Source organism: Xylocopa sonorina, chromosome 3, assembly GCF_050948175.1.
Source record: "Xylocopa sonorina isolate GNS202 chromosome 3, iyXylSono1_principal, whole genome shotgun sequence".
Taxonomy (NCBI): domain Eukaryota; kingdom Metazoa; phylum Arthropoda; class Insecta; order Hymenoptera; family Apidae; genus Xylocopa; species Xylocopa sonorina.
The window spans coordinates 8,507,208-8,524,905 of record NC_135195.1 but is presented as its reverse complement, the minus strand read 5'-3'; the positions used below and the strand labels follow the sequence as shown (position 1 = coordinate 8,524,905).

Here is a 17,698-nt window from a genome sequence, read left to right as displayed (position 1 = left end):
GTCGAATGCAAATACGCCCGATTGGATTTACCGAATTAAAGCACATCGAGCGTGAAAGGGTTAACGCGATACGGGGAGCTGTTTTCGAAATTTTCATCGCAGCTCGTGGTTCGCTACGAATATTATAGTTACTTAGAGCAACCGGGATCGTTATTCCCGGGCCGCACTCGAAAACCAGGGAAATTAATTAGTACAGAGAGCTGAGAATCGACTTAACACGATTAAGCGGTGAAAGGCGGCGTTTCGAATGCTGATTAGCGACGGGAGGATAGAAAAATTTCATTTCGTTCTGACACTTACCCGAATTTGAATTACTGCGAACTTTTCATTATTCGTTGTATCATTAAATTGTATGTATCGTAAGTGTAACATTAAATTGAGGTAACTATAAATAAAAAACATGTTACTATGCGATTGTTATTAGAGTATACGACATTGCTATACGTGATTTGTCTTCGTCTACACTTATTTTAATAAGTATAGATACACAAGAATAAAATCTATACTTGTTTCGTTTATTACAAAGTTAATAAATGATATATCGTATATTCCATTCATCGTACTTAAAAAAGTATACATATATCTCAAGTTTAACGTTTAGTTATGATTAGCAGAAGCACGATTCCACGTTTCGTGCAACGATCATTCATCACTGAAGCTTCTATCGAACAATTTCGAAGTTTAAAATAAAAAAACAACGATAATACGGATATACGTAACTAATTAACAATTGAAAACAATCTGTCGATATTCGAACGAGATCTCGAAACTCGGTTGAAACGACGCGGTAATAGCGAGAACGAAATGGCGGCAGGTTACAGCGGCACGTTGTCGCGAGGATTTAAAGTGCAGCAGGATTGAACGGTGATTCTCATAATTTCGGCGATGATATTTTCAACTAGCAAGCGGCGATGAAACGCTCGGAAATTCGTTCACGTCTCGTCAGCACGTGAAAATTTTAATCGAATTGCCGCGCGCATGCACGGAGGCAGCTCGAGTATAAATAATTGCGGACTGACCGTGCGTCGACCGATGCCAGGCGACGAATCGCGTCCCGTTCGATGTCGTTCGGATTCGTACGAAACCGGCACGGATGGTCGAGCAACGTGCTTATCCTCGTTCGAGTTATCACGATTTACATTACAAGCTTACACTCCCGCAAAGTGGCGAACACAATTCCGTATATTCGAACCGTACGCGGTTGCTGGCTTCGAATCGGTTGCTGCATACGAGTTCGATGTAATCTCGCGCGTAATTCTGATCGATAACGATCGATTAATCGATCGAGAGGGAATTGCGATTCAAATTAATTTATGAAATTAATTCGAGGTGAAGATACTGTTTACTGCGAAACAGGTTTTCATTAAATGAGTTTAGTCGGGAAGCATTGAAATTTGTTCTTTTTATGCGCGTCTATCATTTTTATCACTTGTGGTCTTTTTAAATCAAATGCGCGTAACTATAATGAACGTCATTTTCTGGATAGATAAAATATCGTAGATGAGGTAATGATAGGCTAAATAGAATGGTTGATACTGAAACTAGACTTGATAACAGCAATGATGAGGTGTATGGTTATACAGGTTTTTTTCTAGTTTTCACCTCTTTGGCTTCTATCGAATTTTAAAATTGAAAAATCCAATTTTGAACTTGTGGCGCTCTCTCTGTGAAAAGTGCTGAAACTGTTCTGGATTTGGTTTCAGCGCTGTTTGAAGAAATTACGCCACCGGTCTGACAGTTTTGCCGGTTGGAAGGTGCAATTTGGAAGGAGCTTTTCCACGGAAAACTATGCAAATCAGGAAAGAAAACGACTCTTATACTGGAGAATGGAGGAGTACTCTCTCGCCAAACAGGAAATTCTTTTTCCTCCAGTCGTACAGTCGACAACCGATTTAATTCACGGTTGAACAACACGGAAATTCGTGGATCAATCGATAAAATAGAACAGCGTACTGTAATATCCTCAACAGCTGCAACAGGATAGATCATTTTGATGTCGGTAACGGTATCACTTGGGTAGCAACAAGTTGATCCATTATTATACCGACGTGGTCCGCGTTTCGAATTGGTCCCACGTTTCGAATTATTGATCTTGCAAAAATATGACAAATTTCATCAATTTCAAATTCTATAGGTGTAAACTAGCTTTTAAACTCATAAAACTATCCCTGATCGCAATAAAATTATATGGAACTTGAATTTTCTGCGCTGTTTTAATTCACATCGACACGAAATCAATAATTTAGTACACTATCGTCATCTCTATTCCTTTTTCTCTTCTCTATCGTCTTAATTTCTCTATATTTTCCTCTTTGCGACATCAGCAATAAACAGAGAACAAAATTATCCTAACATATGTGCAACTCAACCCCTCCAACAACCACTCAGCGTTTCTTCTCAAGTGTCAGGACCTCAGATTTTCTATCCAATATCCTCACTGTTCCTACAGCCTTCAAAGCTTACAAACATTCATCTAACCCTTGAAATAAAGTATACAGTAAGAACAATATCATATTCTTCCGTCCGTGTCCAATAAAATTCCAGTTCAGAACGCAACCTTTCACGTCAGACACACCGCACACTCCTCAAGCGAAACCTCTCCTTCGACTCTGAAAACTGTTGCATTCGATTCCTCCGGAGCTATCCAACCCGGAGTTATCCAACGGTACCGCTCGACGCGTTCTTCGCCGCCGTTTATCATCGCCGTTGAATCACTCGACGACGGTGATATCGCGTCGCGTAGCCAGTGACAGATGATAATGCGATCACGAGCCCCGTGCCCATTTTCCAGAAGCGCGAGCCGTCCAATTTCCCCGATAACCGATTTTCGCCGTGGCGGGAGCGAAAGAACGAGCGAGGGGGATGAGGCGGGGCGGGAGTGGTGGATGCTCGTATCTCGGCAGCCGATTGACCTTATCACGCTCGCTTCAGATTAGCGTCAATCGTTTCGATGAGTGTCGCTGGCAGTGGTCGATGGACGTGTACCGCGTGTCGTTCGCAGCATGATGATCACGGTGGTCCAGGCGAAGCTCGCCTCGATGATCATCATCGGCGTTGGTAGCTTCGTCGTCGGCGTCGCGCCTGTCTGCTTCGTCTCGCGGATACGATACCTGCAGCAGAAGCTGTTGCTCTCGTGCATTCTGTGCTTTGGCGGCGGCGTCCTCCTCGCCACGTCCATGCTGCACATGCTACCGGAAACGCGGGAGTCCATGCCCAGGCACGCGGAGCTGCTGTTCGCCTCTGGCTTTCTTCTTCTCTACCTGATCGACGAGTGCGTCCATTACGCTTGGGGCAACGACGTCCATCACGCCTCGAACTCGAGTCGCGCGGACAGTTCGAGCTGGCACACGGGCAATCACGTGTACGTACTCGTATGACGTTGGTTTCGTTGCGTTCGATAGATTTGGCGCGATAGAGATAAGGACGTCTGATTGGAAGCACTTCGAGATTGGAGTGAAGACTCTTTTTTTGGGTTTTTTATTGTTCTAGTTTCGCGATGATATTAGTTTTTTTTGCTAGTGGATATCGCGCGTGTCACGCGTAGCGCGAAGTTATTAGATGTAAAGTGAAATATCGAGTTCTGTAGGTTTTTTCACTGTGTACGTTTTCAATTGTGTTTAATTTTTATTCGATGCTCTCAAATTGTCTTACGGATATTATTTTTTGTCTGGATTAGTTGAACGTAATTACCCTTGAAAGTTTCCAGTACGTAGCGGGTCTAATATATGTAGATGCCTGGTACTTTAATAATCTTATCGGGACGGCGCGTTAATCACTGCATAAACTACTTTTGTTTCTAAACTTAGAAACTGTGTACGTAACTATCTTACCGTATTATCGGCTTAAATGATTCAGCAATGCGGATCAGCTAATGCTTCATCTTTAACCGTCTAATAATACACCTCGTGTCTTTCGCGAACGATTAATAATGGAAGCCGGGCAAGAAACTCGGTGGAAGCGGCGCGTTCTCGCGCTTGCCTCCTGATAATAGCGTTATTTATTTAGTTTTCTTATTTTATCGGCTGCCATGTTCGAAACGAATCGAAATGATCTTTGTACGAGCGATGAAGAGGGAATGCTAGTTAATTACCAAGTATTGTAAGTCGATAATATCGCTTAATTCAGATTAGTCGACTTTCTCTCCAACTCGATTTATCGTAATACATTTTTACAAGAAGGAATCGTTTACGTGACTTGAAGCTAACGTCAAACATTTCTGCGTAGAATATTTTTAATTAAATAGACTAATTGTGTAGTTTAAATCGGCTGGTACACGATTTCCCGATCGATTACGTTAATTACTCCGATACGCAGATGATAAATCGAAGTACAGTTAAAAGGCAGTACCGCGATTTTATCTTGTCTGAAGTGGACATTATCTCGTTTTTGTTTTGACGAGGTTGATACAAGAACTGCGGTTAGTCAACGAACAAGTTGCTTCTCGTTGTATAATTAATTTACCTGTGGTACCCAAAGGTTAATTGAAATATTTCGAACGAACTATAATCCCAATATTTAAATACAATTTACAGGTACACTAAAATAATTATCGAAAATATATTAACAGAAACGTACACTCTTTAGAATCTTCATGCAACCTGACAGAGATAGATTTTTAACACAGCTAGGGATAGAAAGCTTTGAAAATCCTAGTTCTGACAAAATTATATAAAAAAATCGTAATATTTGGCCTAAAAACCACAGAGGAAATCGCTAATCGACGACATGGCCGCCATCGTTGTCGTTCGCCACGCGTTCGACTCCTGATGGCGCGGTCAAGTAACGCGAGACTCGATTCGTAAGACTGGACGTGTGGATTTTCAGGGACCCGATTCGAAGCCAATCGGTCAGCTACGTCGCGAGCTCGAGGACCGTCAGAGGTGTTGGCAACGGCGATGTTAACCAAAAATTGCCTTACCAGAGTGTAACCGGAAACGGAACGGGCAACAGCTGGATGAGTGCTGGTTACGGAGCGGTGCAATACCCGCCTAGCGCGCCGGCTCGTCAAAACGAGGAGGAGACATTTTTGTGCCATGGGAATCATTCTGAACCGTGCGCGGATTCCAATACCAATCTTCTGGGACTTTTACTGGCGCTCACGGTCCACGCTGTCCTCGAGGGGCTGGCGATCGGTCTGCAAAAGCTGACGTCCGAGGTGCGCGACAGTAAATGCTTCGGTAGATATGATACGAGCGTGACTAGTGTGACGAATCTGTGCCGAGATTCTTCTCTGAAAACGATCGAACGTAGGTGTTGGACGTATTATGGTCACTGGCTGGAATCTTCTTTGGTTTCCAGAGTTGAAGTGAACTGGAACTTGAAACGATGTTTCAGTGGTCGAGTCCTTTGTAATCCCTACAAGTATTTAGCATTTGTTTCTCTTTTAATTCCATTTCTAAGAGAAGAACAATTGTCCAACCCTTTTTCATACATCAAAAGCTTCTATTATTACGTAGTATTCGTAGGAGAAATATTTATACAACTTTCCATGTTTTTCTATCAGGTGTTCCTACTGGTTGCAGCGGTTGCCTCCCACAAGTTCATCGTCGGTTTCTGCCTAGGATTAGAATTAGCTGGAGCCAATAGCACTTTTCTCAGGCTTCTATTAGCGATCTTGGTATTCTCCGCTGGATCCGCAGTTGGCATAGGGATTGGGATGTTAACGTTTCGAGTAAGTTGAAGATACATCGAATCTCTATTCAGTAGCTGTACATAAAACTGCACGATTCCTCTTCGCGTAATGCTTTCCGTAGATGAGAAACAAGTGGACGAACGTGGCGGTACCGATTCTGCAGGGCTTAGCGGGCGGAACGCTGCTGTACGTGACGGTCAGCGAAATTCTGCCGCGCGAGAGGGCTAGGTGGCACAAAAGCCCGCGACGTTCCGCTGGAATTTTGCAGCTGCTCTCCGCGGTTCTTGGCTTCGTGGTCATTTATCTGGTGAACAACTACGTGAGCACGTGAGCCGCCAAACACGGATCCGTGTCGGGCAACTCGGTCGAGTCGATTGCGGGGGAAACGAATTCGAACAGGGGTGGCAACGCCGGCTGAGAAAGGGGCGCGGGGCGTCGCGAGCGCTTCTCGAATAAATTTTACCCCGGCTGGCTATCCTCGCCCTGGGTAAACGCGAGTCATAGATACGCGATGACAACCCGGGGGTTGGTGGCGCGCGAACGAGCGAGCGAATCGGATGGAAGCGGCGGGAAGGGCGCACGGTAACGTACTTTAAATACTATGTAAAAATAGAATGCTGCGACGAAATCGATACGGCGTTTTAATTCGCGTTCGGTCTTCTTCTCTCTTTCACGGCTCTACGGTTTGTTGTTCGATGAAAATACGACGCGACCTTCTTTATTGTCAGCTACAGCGCACGTGATAGACGTAGGTATAATTAAGGATGTTTAATTACGTTCGAATCGGGTTTCGTCTTTTACGGAGCGTATAATTAAGACCAGATTGTAAAATTCTTTTTTTTTTTAGAGTGTCGTGCTGTTTTTATATGAGATTTGATATTACGGGGTGCTCCCGGTTTTTTTTTTATAATTAAATCTCAATTGTAGCAGTAGTAAAGTAGCTTGTAAGATATAATTGTGAATCTTGTATCAGGTATGGTAGATTAATTTTCATAGAAATGAATTATTGCTGTTAATAATATAGTAATGCGATTTATATGTAGAGAATATGTATCAGGGTTGAAAGTTTAAGTTTGCCTCGAGAAACATGAAATTGTCACCGTTTTAACAACGATTTTTTAAACTGAAATTGTTGAGTGCAAGGCATATCGTAACTTTTTTACAAGTTACAAGTTTTAACGAGATCAGGTCTTTCGGGACCTGCCCGCTATATGAGAAATGGAACCAAGATTTTCAGACGTCCGACAAGTTTCTTGCATTTACACTTTTCTTATTTTTAAATAAATGATTCGTCGCCAACGGGCATTCGTCTTACAGGAAAGTTCAGATTAAATTGCTTCAGTTCTCTGCCCCAGATGGAACTATACAATTTGAATTATATCGAAAACTTGCTATTATGCGTATCAGAATCGACGATCACCATGGAAATCATATTCAAGTAACCGAGATCGTTTGAGTTGTTCCAAATTAAAATCTACTTCTATGCTTCCTCTTTAATTCGATTTAGATAATGATTTGCTTTTTTTCTTTTTGACGTCCTGAACGAATAACGATTCTCGAATGTTATCGTAATGAGAATCATCAGGTTTCTGTAAGGCTTCACGAGAACGATGATTAATTTTCTACCGCTTTAGAGATGCATTATTTGCGCCAAGTTCGATGAAAAATGAATCGCGATAGCTATAAGATTTATCATCGGTTTGACGGGTGTTCTCATAGGCAACGCGTAATCGAAGCGTGAAGATGAATTTTCCAATCCCTTCTCGTTATTTTTATCTGTTGCTATTATCCTCTGGAATTGCATAAACGTCTTACTGCAAACTTCTCCATCGAGTCTGGATCGTGTAATTAAAATGTAGCTCGCGAAACTTGTTGAGCGTCGAACTTTCCGTTGCTTTACAGGGGTTGCAACTTCCGAAGGTGGACTGCGAAACGTGAACGGAATCTTTCTACCACGACTGATCGGTCATTAATTTTTTTTTTCGCCTCTATCGCTAGTAATCTGCGTGTGATAAAAACGATTTCGTAAAATTGCTAAAATTCGTCAAGTTCGCGGCACTCTTGTGGAAACTGTTTCCCATTGAACGCTGCGAACACGCGATGTACCGAGCCAGCGAAGCGGGATATTCGATCGTCCGGTGGTTCTGCACAATTTCGAGGAACAATATTTTATTTACGGCTACTGCTTTGCGGACAATAAATTTTCTTATCGCAACTTTTTAATACGAATACAGGATATTTATTGTTCGTCGTAGAGCAATTTCAATCGAACTTTCTATCCCACGCTCTGTTCCGTTCTATTGGCAAACGATATTTCACGGCTGCGGATACATCATTTCCCTCGTGAAATGCAAGTTGATATTAAAAGGATAATAGGAAGAAGAGAGTTAAAAGGCAGTAAGATTTGTAGCAAGATTTCTAAATAATGCCCGCGGTGAATGTCTTACCCATAAAACTAATATTTTAGTAGAAACACCGTATAAAAATTAATCGTGAAGAAGAGAAAGATGTATTGAACTTTTTTCACATTTATTAAATCTTTGAAAAATTACCTACTGCTATCTATAGCAATAGAGATTAAAGGAACAAGCTTTTAGATTTATCTGACAATGATGCTGATTTATTTCTTAGATAGCAGTATTTTGGTGGTATTTAAATTTCATTTTTTACGTGCGATACAACAGTGTTTACCCTTACGTTTCAAAATTTCCCAACACCATACAAATACCGCTAGGGTGAGCCGTAAAAATCGCGGTGTACGACGATTCAGCTACTTGCAAGTAGATTCAGTCGGTCGCGCCGCTAGGTCAGCCCAATGGCTCGAAAAAGGCGCTAATGTAAACGCCATTACAATTAGCTGAATCTGTATACAAAAATAAATCTTCGTACACTTTAATAGCTTGTCTCGTCCAGAATTTTGCGAAGCTCTTCAACGTTTAATAATTATGCAGATACAAATTGTTTCGTGACAATAATTTATGAAAACTACCAATATTAAGTATCAGCGTTTTTGAAGAATTTTATAATTTGCGAAATGATAACTTAAACTCTTCACATTTTCGTCTAAACTGTACCACTCTTTGTTTTATATCGACAAAATCGTAAGTGTCGAGTAGGAGATCGATCAATTTGTTCTGAGTCGATAAATGCACGATTTTGTTGGGAAAAATTGTATCTGTAAACGCTTGATTACTTCGACGAGCCAGTGTAATTACAGCCACACGGTTATTACATTCTGATATCAACGTTCTCGTCGATACAGTCATTTCTCGTCTCGAGTTTCTTCATTTACGACGAAGATCTCCGCGCGACGATTGTTTAGAACGCGAGATTGCGCAGAGAATTCAATCCATTAGCGAGTTACTTAAATTCAACGTCGCCTTGGAATACATCCGTGCCCAGAGAGTACTTCGGTCTATCTTCCGTCTCGTAATCGCGTTCGTTATGTACTTCCGGCTGTTGAAGAGATTTATCCTGTCCCAGCTAAAAGCGACCGGCTAATTTAAATCGTACCGATCGCGCTTCCCTTCGCGAACGAAGTTTCCTTTATTACTTTCTTCTTCCAGGAAGTTTTTGGACCTCCTCGCCGCGCTTTGCGTCTAAACAGGATGAAAAGAAATCGCAGAAAGAAAAATGAAAAACGAAGGTGCTTCGTCTCCTTTCACTTCTTCTATTTTCTTTTTTTCTCTTCTTAGAAAACAGCGTATTCAATAATTCGAAGTTCTAAGGTAGAGATAAAATAATGATGACCATGAAATTTCTCGTATGGTCCCTCTGTCACTGATTATCATCGAAACAGCAACGCGCTAGGAAATTCTCGAAGGTCAATAGCGGAAGTGGAGGAAACAACGACGAGAGTCGACGAAAGCATCGAAACAGCCGTCGCGAACTAAATTTCAGTAATTCACTGGCAATAATAGCATCGAAATTTCATTTCCCTATAATTACTGGTCGTTCGTCGTTTCGAGTCGAGTAATCCTCAAGATTACCCAGCCGCGAACGGTACCGATTTCTCCAAGCGTTGATGAACATCGATTTTCCTTTACGTAACAACTGGAGAACGGAAAAGTTTTCTGTAAAGGGAGAAAGGGAAGAAACGGGTAGGAAAAGTTGGTAGACCATCGCGAAAGATAAGCACGGTTCTCTTGATACTTCGATATCAGATTGGATCAAGTTCATTGTCGTCGCCATCGTCGTCGTCGTGCTTGCCACGCTCTATCGCGAGAACTCGCGTTTCGATCCCTTATTAAGGAATTTAAAGTCGATAGAGCGTTCGCCGTTCCCTCCGCGTGAACCGCATATCAAAGTCTCTCGCTGAATTCTCAGAGAACCTCCTGATCTCGCGAACGGGCGAACCGGTTTCGATAAGACGGCGTTTCCTGTGAATTTTCGTTCGTTCGTTTGGCGAGGAAAATTGTTATCGAGGGTATCGAAAAGGAATTTAGAAGCTCTAGCTATTACTGAAGAGCTTGCGTACGTTCTAAGGAGTAACTAAGAACCTGTGCTGGTGGGTTCTCCAACTTTCCATTGGGTCTGCTTCGAGTTTCGCGCGAGATAAATGAAAAGGTGCAACTTAAGTAAAAGAAGAAACCAGAAAATTTCGAGTATTTAGTACAGTGTTTTGGGTTTTGTCGTTTCTTCTCGGTATTACGTTAATACTGAGTCAGAAAGTTCGACTGTCACGCGTTTGTGGTCGTATCTCTATTTAAATTTGACATTTTACTTCTGTGAAATTTGAATGACTATCGCAAAAAATACGACAAACAAGATTCATGGCTACTGAGAACGAAAAACCGTCTCAACTGCATGCACGTTTCACGATGATGAATGTATTAACATTTAACCCTGCCGCGTAGGAGTTAACTTACCGCAAGTTGCGCACACGTAGGTAAACATCGTCGATTAACTTGGCCATTTTCCGGCGGCTCTAACCCTACGTTACACCGACCATTTATCATTGCGTTCATTAGCGTCGAGTCGTTGCGGTTCCTTCGCGAGATTAGCTGTTGATTCAATTAACGACAGGACACGAGGAACAAGATTTCACGCTAGAACGAACGTGACGCCACGAGCTGTGTGTTACACGTGTGTGGAACGCGTCCATAAAACTGGGAACGAATCGACGAGGGACGTACATATCTCTGGTGGTATCGATACGCAGCGACGCATCGAACACGAGCTGTAAATTATTCGATCTGCCACCAATGGAGATTGGAAAAGTGATATATTTCTGTTCGCACAGTCGAGTCAGAGCTCTCTCGTTTCACCGGCTTAGTTGCTGGCGTGTTCACTAATTGTTTTGCCCATTCCTTTTTTATATAAACGACTCTTCCGTTTTGCTACCGTTTCGGGGTTAAATAAGGATGGAACACAGATGTTCGAGTTTTGTTATAAATTAGACAGAGGAATTAATTCTACATCTTTTGCACCAGTTGAGGTTTCGCTGCTAAGTTGAGGTTTCGAGTGACGATTACTTGTGGTCTGTGTGGCGTAAACGTAGAAATTGCCATTTAATTGGGTCAAATTCCGCTGGTAACAAGGAAGAGGGAACCGTTCCCCGATTACGTTTTAAGCAATCAGTTTTAACGAACAGTCAGACAGAGCTTGTTGACGATCGTTGCGTGAATTTACAGAGAATGAACATCGAAGTCACGGAATGGCGGCTCTCTGAAATTTGAGTCGCTGCTCCGACTGCAATTCTGCGGTTTGGTTTACGTATTCCACTGTTGCTGTTTGTCGATGGTAATTTAAGTTCAGTGCTTTTATGGGCGAAAGAAAATTCAGTGGCAGAGGCTCTCGTTACCATTTCGAATATCGCGGTCTGTCGTGTTATAAAAATATGAAATTAACAAACGTACATTTTTATATACCGTATAAATTCAGAGTATTGGCTTTCAGAATTGATATTCCAAACGTAACGAATTGTAGGCAATAAATATACTGGAATTGAAATTGAAAAACAATGAAAAAAAATTGATTCCATTTATCTAACCTCGCACGAATGATCTGAAATTGCTTGACTAGGTATGTGCGCTTTCTATCAGCGAAACATAGCGAATAACATCGCGAGATTACATACGATTCATTTATGAAAGCGAATCGAGCAATTCGGAACTGCACAATAGACATTCGTTCGAATTGCAATCGAAAATGTTCTGTAAAAAAACAAACTACCTGTTTCAACGCGTGCACAAAACTTTTGACTCTGTAGGTAAATACGATGTTGCTACAAATACAATGGACATCGAAATGTGGACCTGGCGGACCCTTAACTCTCACTTTCCTTCACCAGAATCATCGATCAGCTCGGATTCATTAACGTTCGTAACTACTCTGCGAGAGTACGTGTTGAGACTGACGAGGAGAATCCGAGCTACGCACCTTGCTCCTGCGGAACGATCCTTTGCATTGTTCCACGAAAAATGAGTCCAATGAATGAGGAGAAAGTTCGTAGCAATCTCTCTTAAGCATTGTTCCGCGGCAGGTCGAATCTCATTAGTGCTGAGTCCATTATTCTCGTATCTCTTCCGTGTAATCAGTCGGAGTACTATTGTGCTTAACGACACTCAGCCGGGACGCGCAGAAATCGGAATCAACAGTTGTGCTTTGTCATTGAATTCATTTCCAGCTTTCGTTTCGTTTCGCGGAATTCGTGAGGAAAATGTATGGATCGAATTCAACGGGTCATTACCTTAATTTTAGGGCTACGATGTCGAAATGTTTTTCCACAAACGAAATTCCAATACGTTTGACACTTTATTATTTAATAATGGCTTTGTTCGATCAGAGTTTGCGCAGATAATTATCGCAGATTTCGAGTTCCCAGTGTAGATTCAAAATTACAGTGGACAGTGAAGATCACCTGGCAAGTAGTCGATGTTTTCCGGCTGACCATGCGTGATCTATACTACTTAATTCTGTAGAGGTAACTGTGAGAAATGATTATATTCCGTGGAGTTGATAAAAATATCGTTATTGTAAGGTACTCGTTAAAAAAGTAAAATGGTATGAAATTCCCAGCGAGATTGGATTCACCGGTGATTTTCCTGAGGCGGTCCGTACAAACGAGTCGCAGGAACATTATATAACGCACGGTTATATATCTCGCTGCGAAACAGGAAATTCAGTATATTTCTCGGTTTTCGAACGGCGACGGGGAAAATATTCTCTCATTAGTTATCCGTGTAGTTGGCACGGCCGTCGTGGCTTTCCGGCGTTCGCAATATCGGGAAATATTTATAGGCGTTCATCGGCGCACGAAAGTGATAACCAACCGTGCGTCCCCAGAATTCTCTCACGTCTCTCACTTTCGAGAGATATATGCCCGACCGCCGCTTTATCTCACCTCCGTTTCTATCTATCCCACTTTGTCCCTATCACTTTCCCTCCTGGCTGAGCCATATCAGCCTGCCCTCCTCGTCCACCGCTTCTTCACCGTCCATGCCCATGCATTTGTACTATTTATCCATAAGTGAGAATAACTCCTCTTATCCAGTGGATACGTCCATCGCGAGATTCGCGAGTTATAGTTCTCGATCGTTCATGCTTCCCAGCGTCTATTTCTCAGCGTTACTTGATTCAGTATATGTATACGACGGTGGAGAACAAGTATACGTGTATTATAAATTTCTCAGTTTCCATGACAAGTATTCCAGAATATGTCTCTTTATAAGGTATATGTATAAAAATATTTCAATTTAAATAATTAATATTTATATCAATATATCTAGAATGCAAAGTATTTTTACAGATCTAGCTTTTTTTGGAATAAATGATGGTATTTTAATAATATGTTAGAAAAGAAAAATCGTAGAAACGATTGTCGTAGATGTCGAACTTTATTCGCAGAATTCTGTATTGCGACAATATCCTCAGTTAATTTGGATCTAAATAAGCCGAGTTTAAGCCTGGATTTAACCCCTTTAGCGTAAAATACCGCATCGAACATGTTACAGGCATCGAACAGCTAGAATTATATTCGTTTAATTCCTGTTTGAAAAACGAGCATCCATACAACTACCTTTCGGAAAAACCAGTACAACCTTAGTAACCTGTACGATATACATTTTACGCGAGGAAGAATATTCCTTCAGAATTTTTAATTCGTCGTTTCTATTACTCTCGGGCGAATTTCAATTCTCACAGCCGACAATCTCTTTTTCTCCTGGCGGTCAATCTCTTTTTTTCTTCCCACCGCGATCCATTCCATTCCCGAGCATTTCTTTTCCCTCCTCGCCTGCGTTATCGACCCAGGGTTATTTAATAGGACCCAGTTTCTCAAGCTATTTAGTCCAGGGACGCGACGCGTTCGACGAACGGGAAATTGGTCAGCTAGAACCGAAATAATGTTCCCTTCGAACGGTGCACGGACGTGTGTTACGGAATCCTATCAATCGAACTAGAACGACGCGATTAAGGAATGCCCGTGGCCGAGAGCACATCTGTGCACGAGCACCCTACCCCGCTGCTGCGGCTGAAATGTATCGGAACGTCGTTGGTAACGAGTGTTTCCGGTTATACGCCCGACAGTAAAACGGCGCACGTTGATAGAAAAAGGAAGAAACAGAGAGGAGAAAACGAAATGAGCGGGGAACCGAAGAAAATGGAAGAACAGGAAAATTGGAAACCTCGAATGCGCACGCGATAGCTCTGCTCTCGATTATTATCCTTGGCAAAGAAGGGCAACGATAAAAGTTTTGATTCTCAATGATTACTGTAAAACGTGACTAAGAGGATTTTGCGATTCTCGAAAGTCCGTAATTACAGAAATTTTATTAGTACAATTTGAATACGATAGTCGCGATCTAGATAGTCGGAGATTAAATATTCGGAACTCTGAAATCCTACGGTTAAAAAACTCCAATTCCAGGAAGTATAAGGATATAAAGTTCTAATCCCCGTAAGATATAGACTCGCTGATTCCGACCAGGGAGGCTCACAGTTGAACCGCTAAAGAAGCCTTCCTTGATCACGTTTTCTGATAAGGATTTTAAATAATCGAGGCTCGAGTCCGGACATAAAATACTTCTTACTTTACCAGATTAATAACATAAGAAATTGGCCAACTATCAACGTCCGTTCGACGAACCAAAAGAGTATCGTTGCAAACTGCAAAAATTACCTCGTAATTGTTCATCGTCGACACTAAAACTATACTGCTCCACTCAGGATCCAAAAATGGAACGTCCTTATAATAGAACAAACAAAAGAGCCCATCGACCACAATTCCCAGCGTCGAATATCGACGGCCCCATGGCGTTTCAGTGACGAAATCAAACATTCCCGCGGCGGTACCGCATCTGTGGTCCTCGATCGAGCATCCTCCGGGGCATTTCGCTCCGGATGGCCGGACAGTTCGTTAGCATGGCGCGGGTTACGCTCGCTTCGACCCTCCGCTTGGTACACGGCCTCGAAAATGAAGAGCCGATGAGATTTACCGGGAACGACTGGTATTTTAATGGAACGGGCCTATGCCTTTAAACGACGTTATCCACGGTGTCCTTCGCTCACCCTTAGGAATACCAACGGTGCCGTTCGATCGTCGCCCAGGTCCGTTCTGGGCGCCAATAATATCGGCGACACGGAAAAGAGGACGAAAACGAGGAAAGAAAACGAAAAGGAGAGACGAGAGGGGTCGAAAGCGTAGCGGCGATAACAGGCAGGAAACGGTGGAGGGTGGAAAGGCATTTAGTAATCGGACCTGAGGAATGTTCAATATGGCGGCCTGGCAGAGAGTAATGACATAACAATTGGTCGCGAGGGATTATCGTATCCTGTTCCTGTTTGTCGCTCGTTAAGGGCCGCTACCACGTACCAGGCGGCACTCTGAATTATTTATCGCATATAGATTGGCGTTTCCGAGTCGTACTTGAATTTGAAAAATTTAGAACGAATTTTCGTACCGCATCTGCGTCCACGTGAAAGGTCTGAAATTATTTCTGATGGGAATAAATATTTGGTCAGATTGGATTTTGCCGATACGAAATGAATTCCTGACGACAGTGGGAGTCGAGAGTGAAATTTGTTAATGTATATTCATGCGTACGGCCGATATCGTATACATTGGTAAAGACCCTCGAGAGCGACTCGCGATAGTTTTACTCTTGGGTGGTTACCTAGCCAAAGTCTCAAATCCGGCATGCTAAGTTTTGCAATCCATGTTGGATTCTCTCAAAATCCCTCCTGGACTTTGAAAGCCCGAAACGTATTCCAGATGATACCAGCCGTGGAGTTTTGTATCTAAAAAAGTTTGCTACTCTTCCTAAATAAAATCAAGGAGTTCGATGCGCGTAGGAGGTCGTTAATCAACGTTAGAGAAGCTATAAAACCTATTAAACGTTCTAAAGATACGAAACTGTTTAAAGATCATCAATTATTGAAAAATTTTAGTACGAGCGATTGCCTCTAATCTACAGAATGATCATTTAAATGTCTCGTACGTTAGTAAATTGCCGGGCGATTTAACGTTCGTCTTGTCCTTTTATTTAAATCGAACAAAACCCTGTAAAAAGGCAATTAACACGCGGAAAAAGCGAGCTAATGGTTTCGTTCTAGTCAAGAGGTTGTACAACAATATTTTGCGCAACTTTTTATGCTCCGCTTATTGTGCCTCCGCTCGAACGATTCTCTGACCCATTTCTCGTTTTGTAAACAGCAGCGGTTGTTTTCTATGGCCGAATTTCAGCGACGGAATAAAACCTGTACAACCCCACGGGGAACGCGTTGCCAGGGTGACTATACGAGGAAGGGAGGACACGAGCGACTAATCAGCCTATACCGAAAGTTTATTAATAAACAATATGAATATATGCAAAGGGTGGGAACTCTGTTCTCCACGGTGTCAATCTCACGCCGTCTTCGAGACAGCCTTGTCGTTGGACTCTTATTAACCTTCTCGCGATCCAATTGCTAGCTTTTAATTACTTCTGCCCTGACTAATATTCAGTTGGCAGCCCACTCAATTTACGGATGCAAATTATTCGAGGTTATACGTTTAGGGTGCAGGGTATTAAAATAACGTCACGACCAGGGTAACTAATTAATCCAAAAACTGTCTCGTCGAACAAAATTTTGTTTGTTCTATGATCTCTATGAATTTAGCACGAACCCTCGTATATCGAAGCGAATTCAACAGGAAGCTCCAACAAAGAAATTCAATTAAATACCGAAATAATTTATTTTCGAAACGTGCCGGATATTCTGCCTATATTTGCATCCGTTGGCTGCGCTCTATCGATATTCGAGCTGACGTTGTTCAGTTATTTTTAGGCAACTGGAATTACTAAGTTAATTAATCTTTCGGCAAACATTTGCAAAAAATTTGTATTTGCACACCGTTCGAACCGTTGTTTGCACGCTTTATAAAACAAGAGTTTCATAATCGAACCGTGCGTTTGTGAATTGGGTTAACCCTGTATCCTGAACGAAAAGGCTGCTCGAAACAGCGCAAGACAGTTCAAATTGTAATACGTGTTCATGCTTGACGAATGGACGTGCACAAGTGAGCCATTTTCACTTTCTCCACGATTTCCTCCCCTCGTGCGCGGAGGCGCAATTAATAATACGGGGTCAAGCGGGTAGCTGTAATGAGATCTACTGTGCATGCGCTTTCGTAAACCCCCGCCAAGCGCGAGCGGGTCGTAACTTCTCGAGGAATGTAATGTAATCTCCCTCCCGCCGATCTCACATGCTTTCTTTTCTCCTGCATGAAATTATGGAGATTTCCGGGAAACTTAAAGGAGAGATTTCGAGAAGAACCGTTTGCAGTCTCGCCGCATGAAAAATCTTTAAGAACTAAAGTATCAGTTACGTGGGACTGTGAAGTGATTCGAATCGCTGAGAGAAATTTCCGCTGGAAGTTGGTTTACTATAAAAGGTAATTAATCTTCTAAACATTTTTCAGTTTCAGTATTGCTCAGTGTTCTTATATTAGCAATCGTTTCATATTTTTTCTTTTTCATTCGTCGCGTGGAAAACATCTGTGAATGAGAAAATGGAACTTTCAGCGAGCGCATATTTCTGAAGTTACTTGTAAAATGCTAATCAACGAGGAAGCTACGAGGAAGT

General features: G+C 42.2%; 2 protein-coding genes across 2 annotated transcripts in view; one reads left to right on the top strand and one right to left on the bottom strand.

Annotated features, from left to right (window-relative positions):
- The window catches only part of LOC143422091 (uncharacterized), a 442,059-nt gene that overhangs the window by 325,892 nt on the left and 98,469 nt on the right, over nt 1-17,698 (bottom strand). The gene's annotated exons all lie outside the window — the stretch shown is intronic.
- Zip88e (Zinc/iron regulated transporter-related protein 88E) lies at nt 2,948-6,102 on the top strand. The gene is made up of 4 exons (XM_076892489.1): nt 2,948-3,361; nt 4,825-5,155; nt 5,504-5,671; nt 5,754-6,102. Exons 1-4 carry the CDS (start codon nt 3,003-3,005, stop codon nt 5,961-5,963), a joined length of 1,068 nt encoding a protein of 355 aa, XP_076748604.1. The 5' UTR covers nt 2,948-3,002; the 3' UTR covers nt 5,964-6,102.

Excerpts from the sequence above, each read along its gene's own strand:
- Zip88e (XM_076892489.1), top strand. The coding sequence starts at position 3,003 with ATGATGATCACGGTGGTCCAGGCGAAGCTCGCCTCGATGATCATCATC. Across the intron at positions 3,362-4,824 it reads TGGCACACGGGCAATCACGT|GGACCCGATTCGAAGCCAAT; the intron begins GTACGTACTCGT and ends GTGGATTTTCAG. Across the intron at positions 5,672-5,753 it reads TTGGGATGTTAACGTTTCGA|ATGAGAAACAAGTGGACGAA; the intron begins GTAAGTTGAAGA and ends TGCTTTCCGTAG.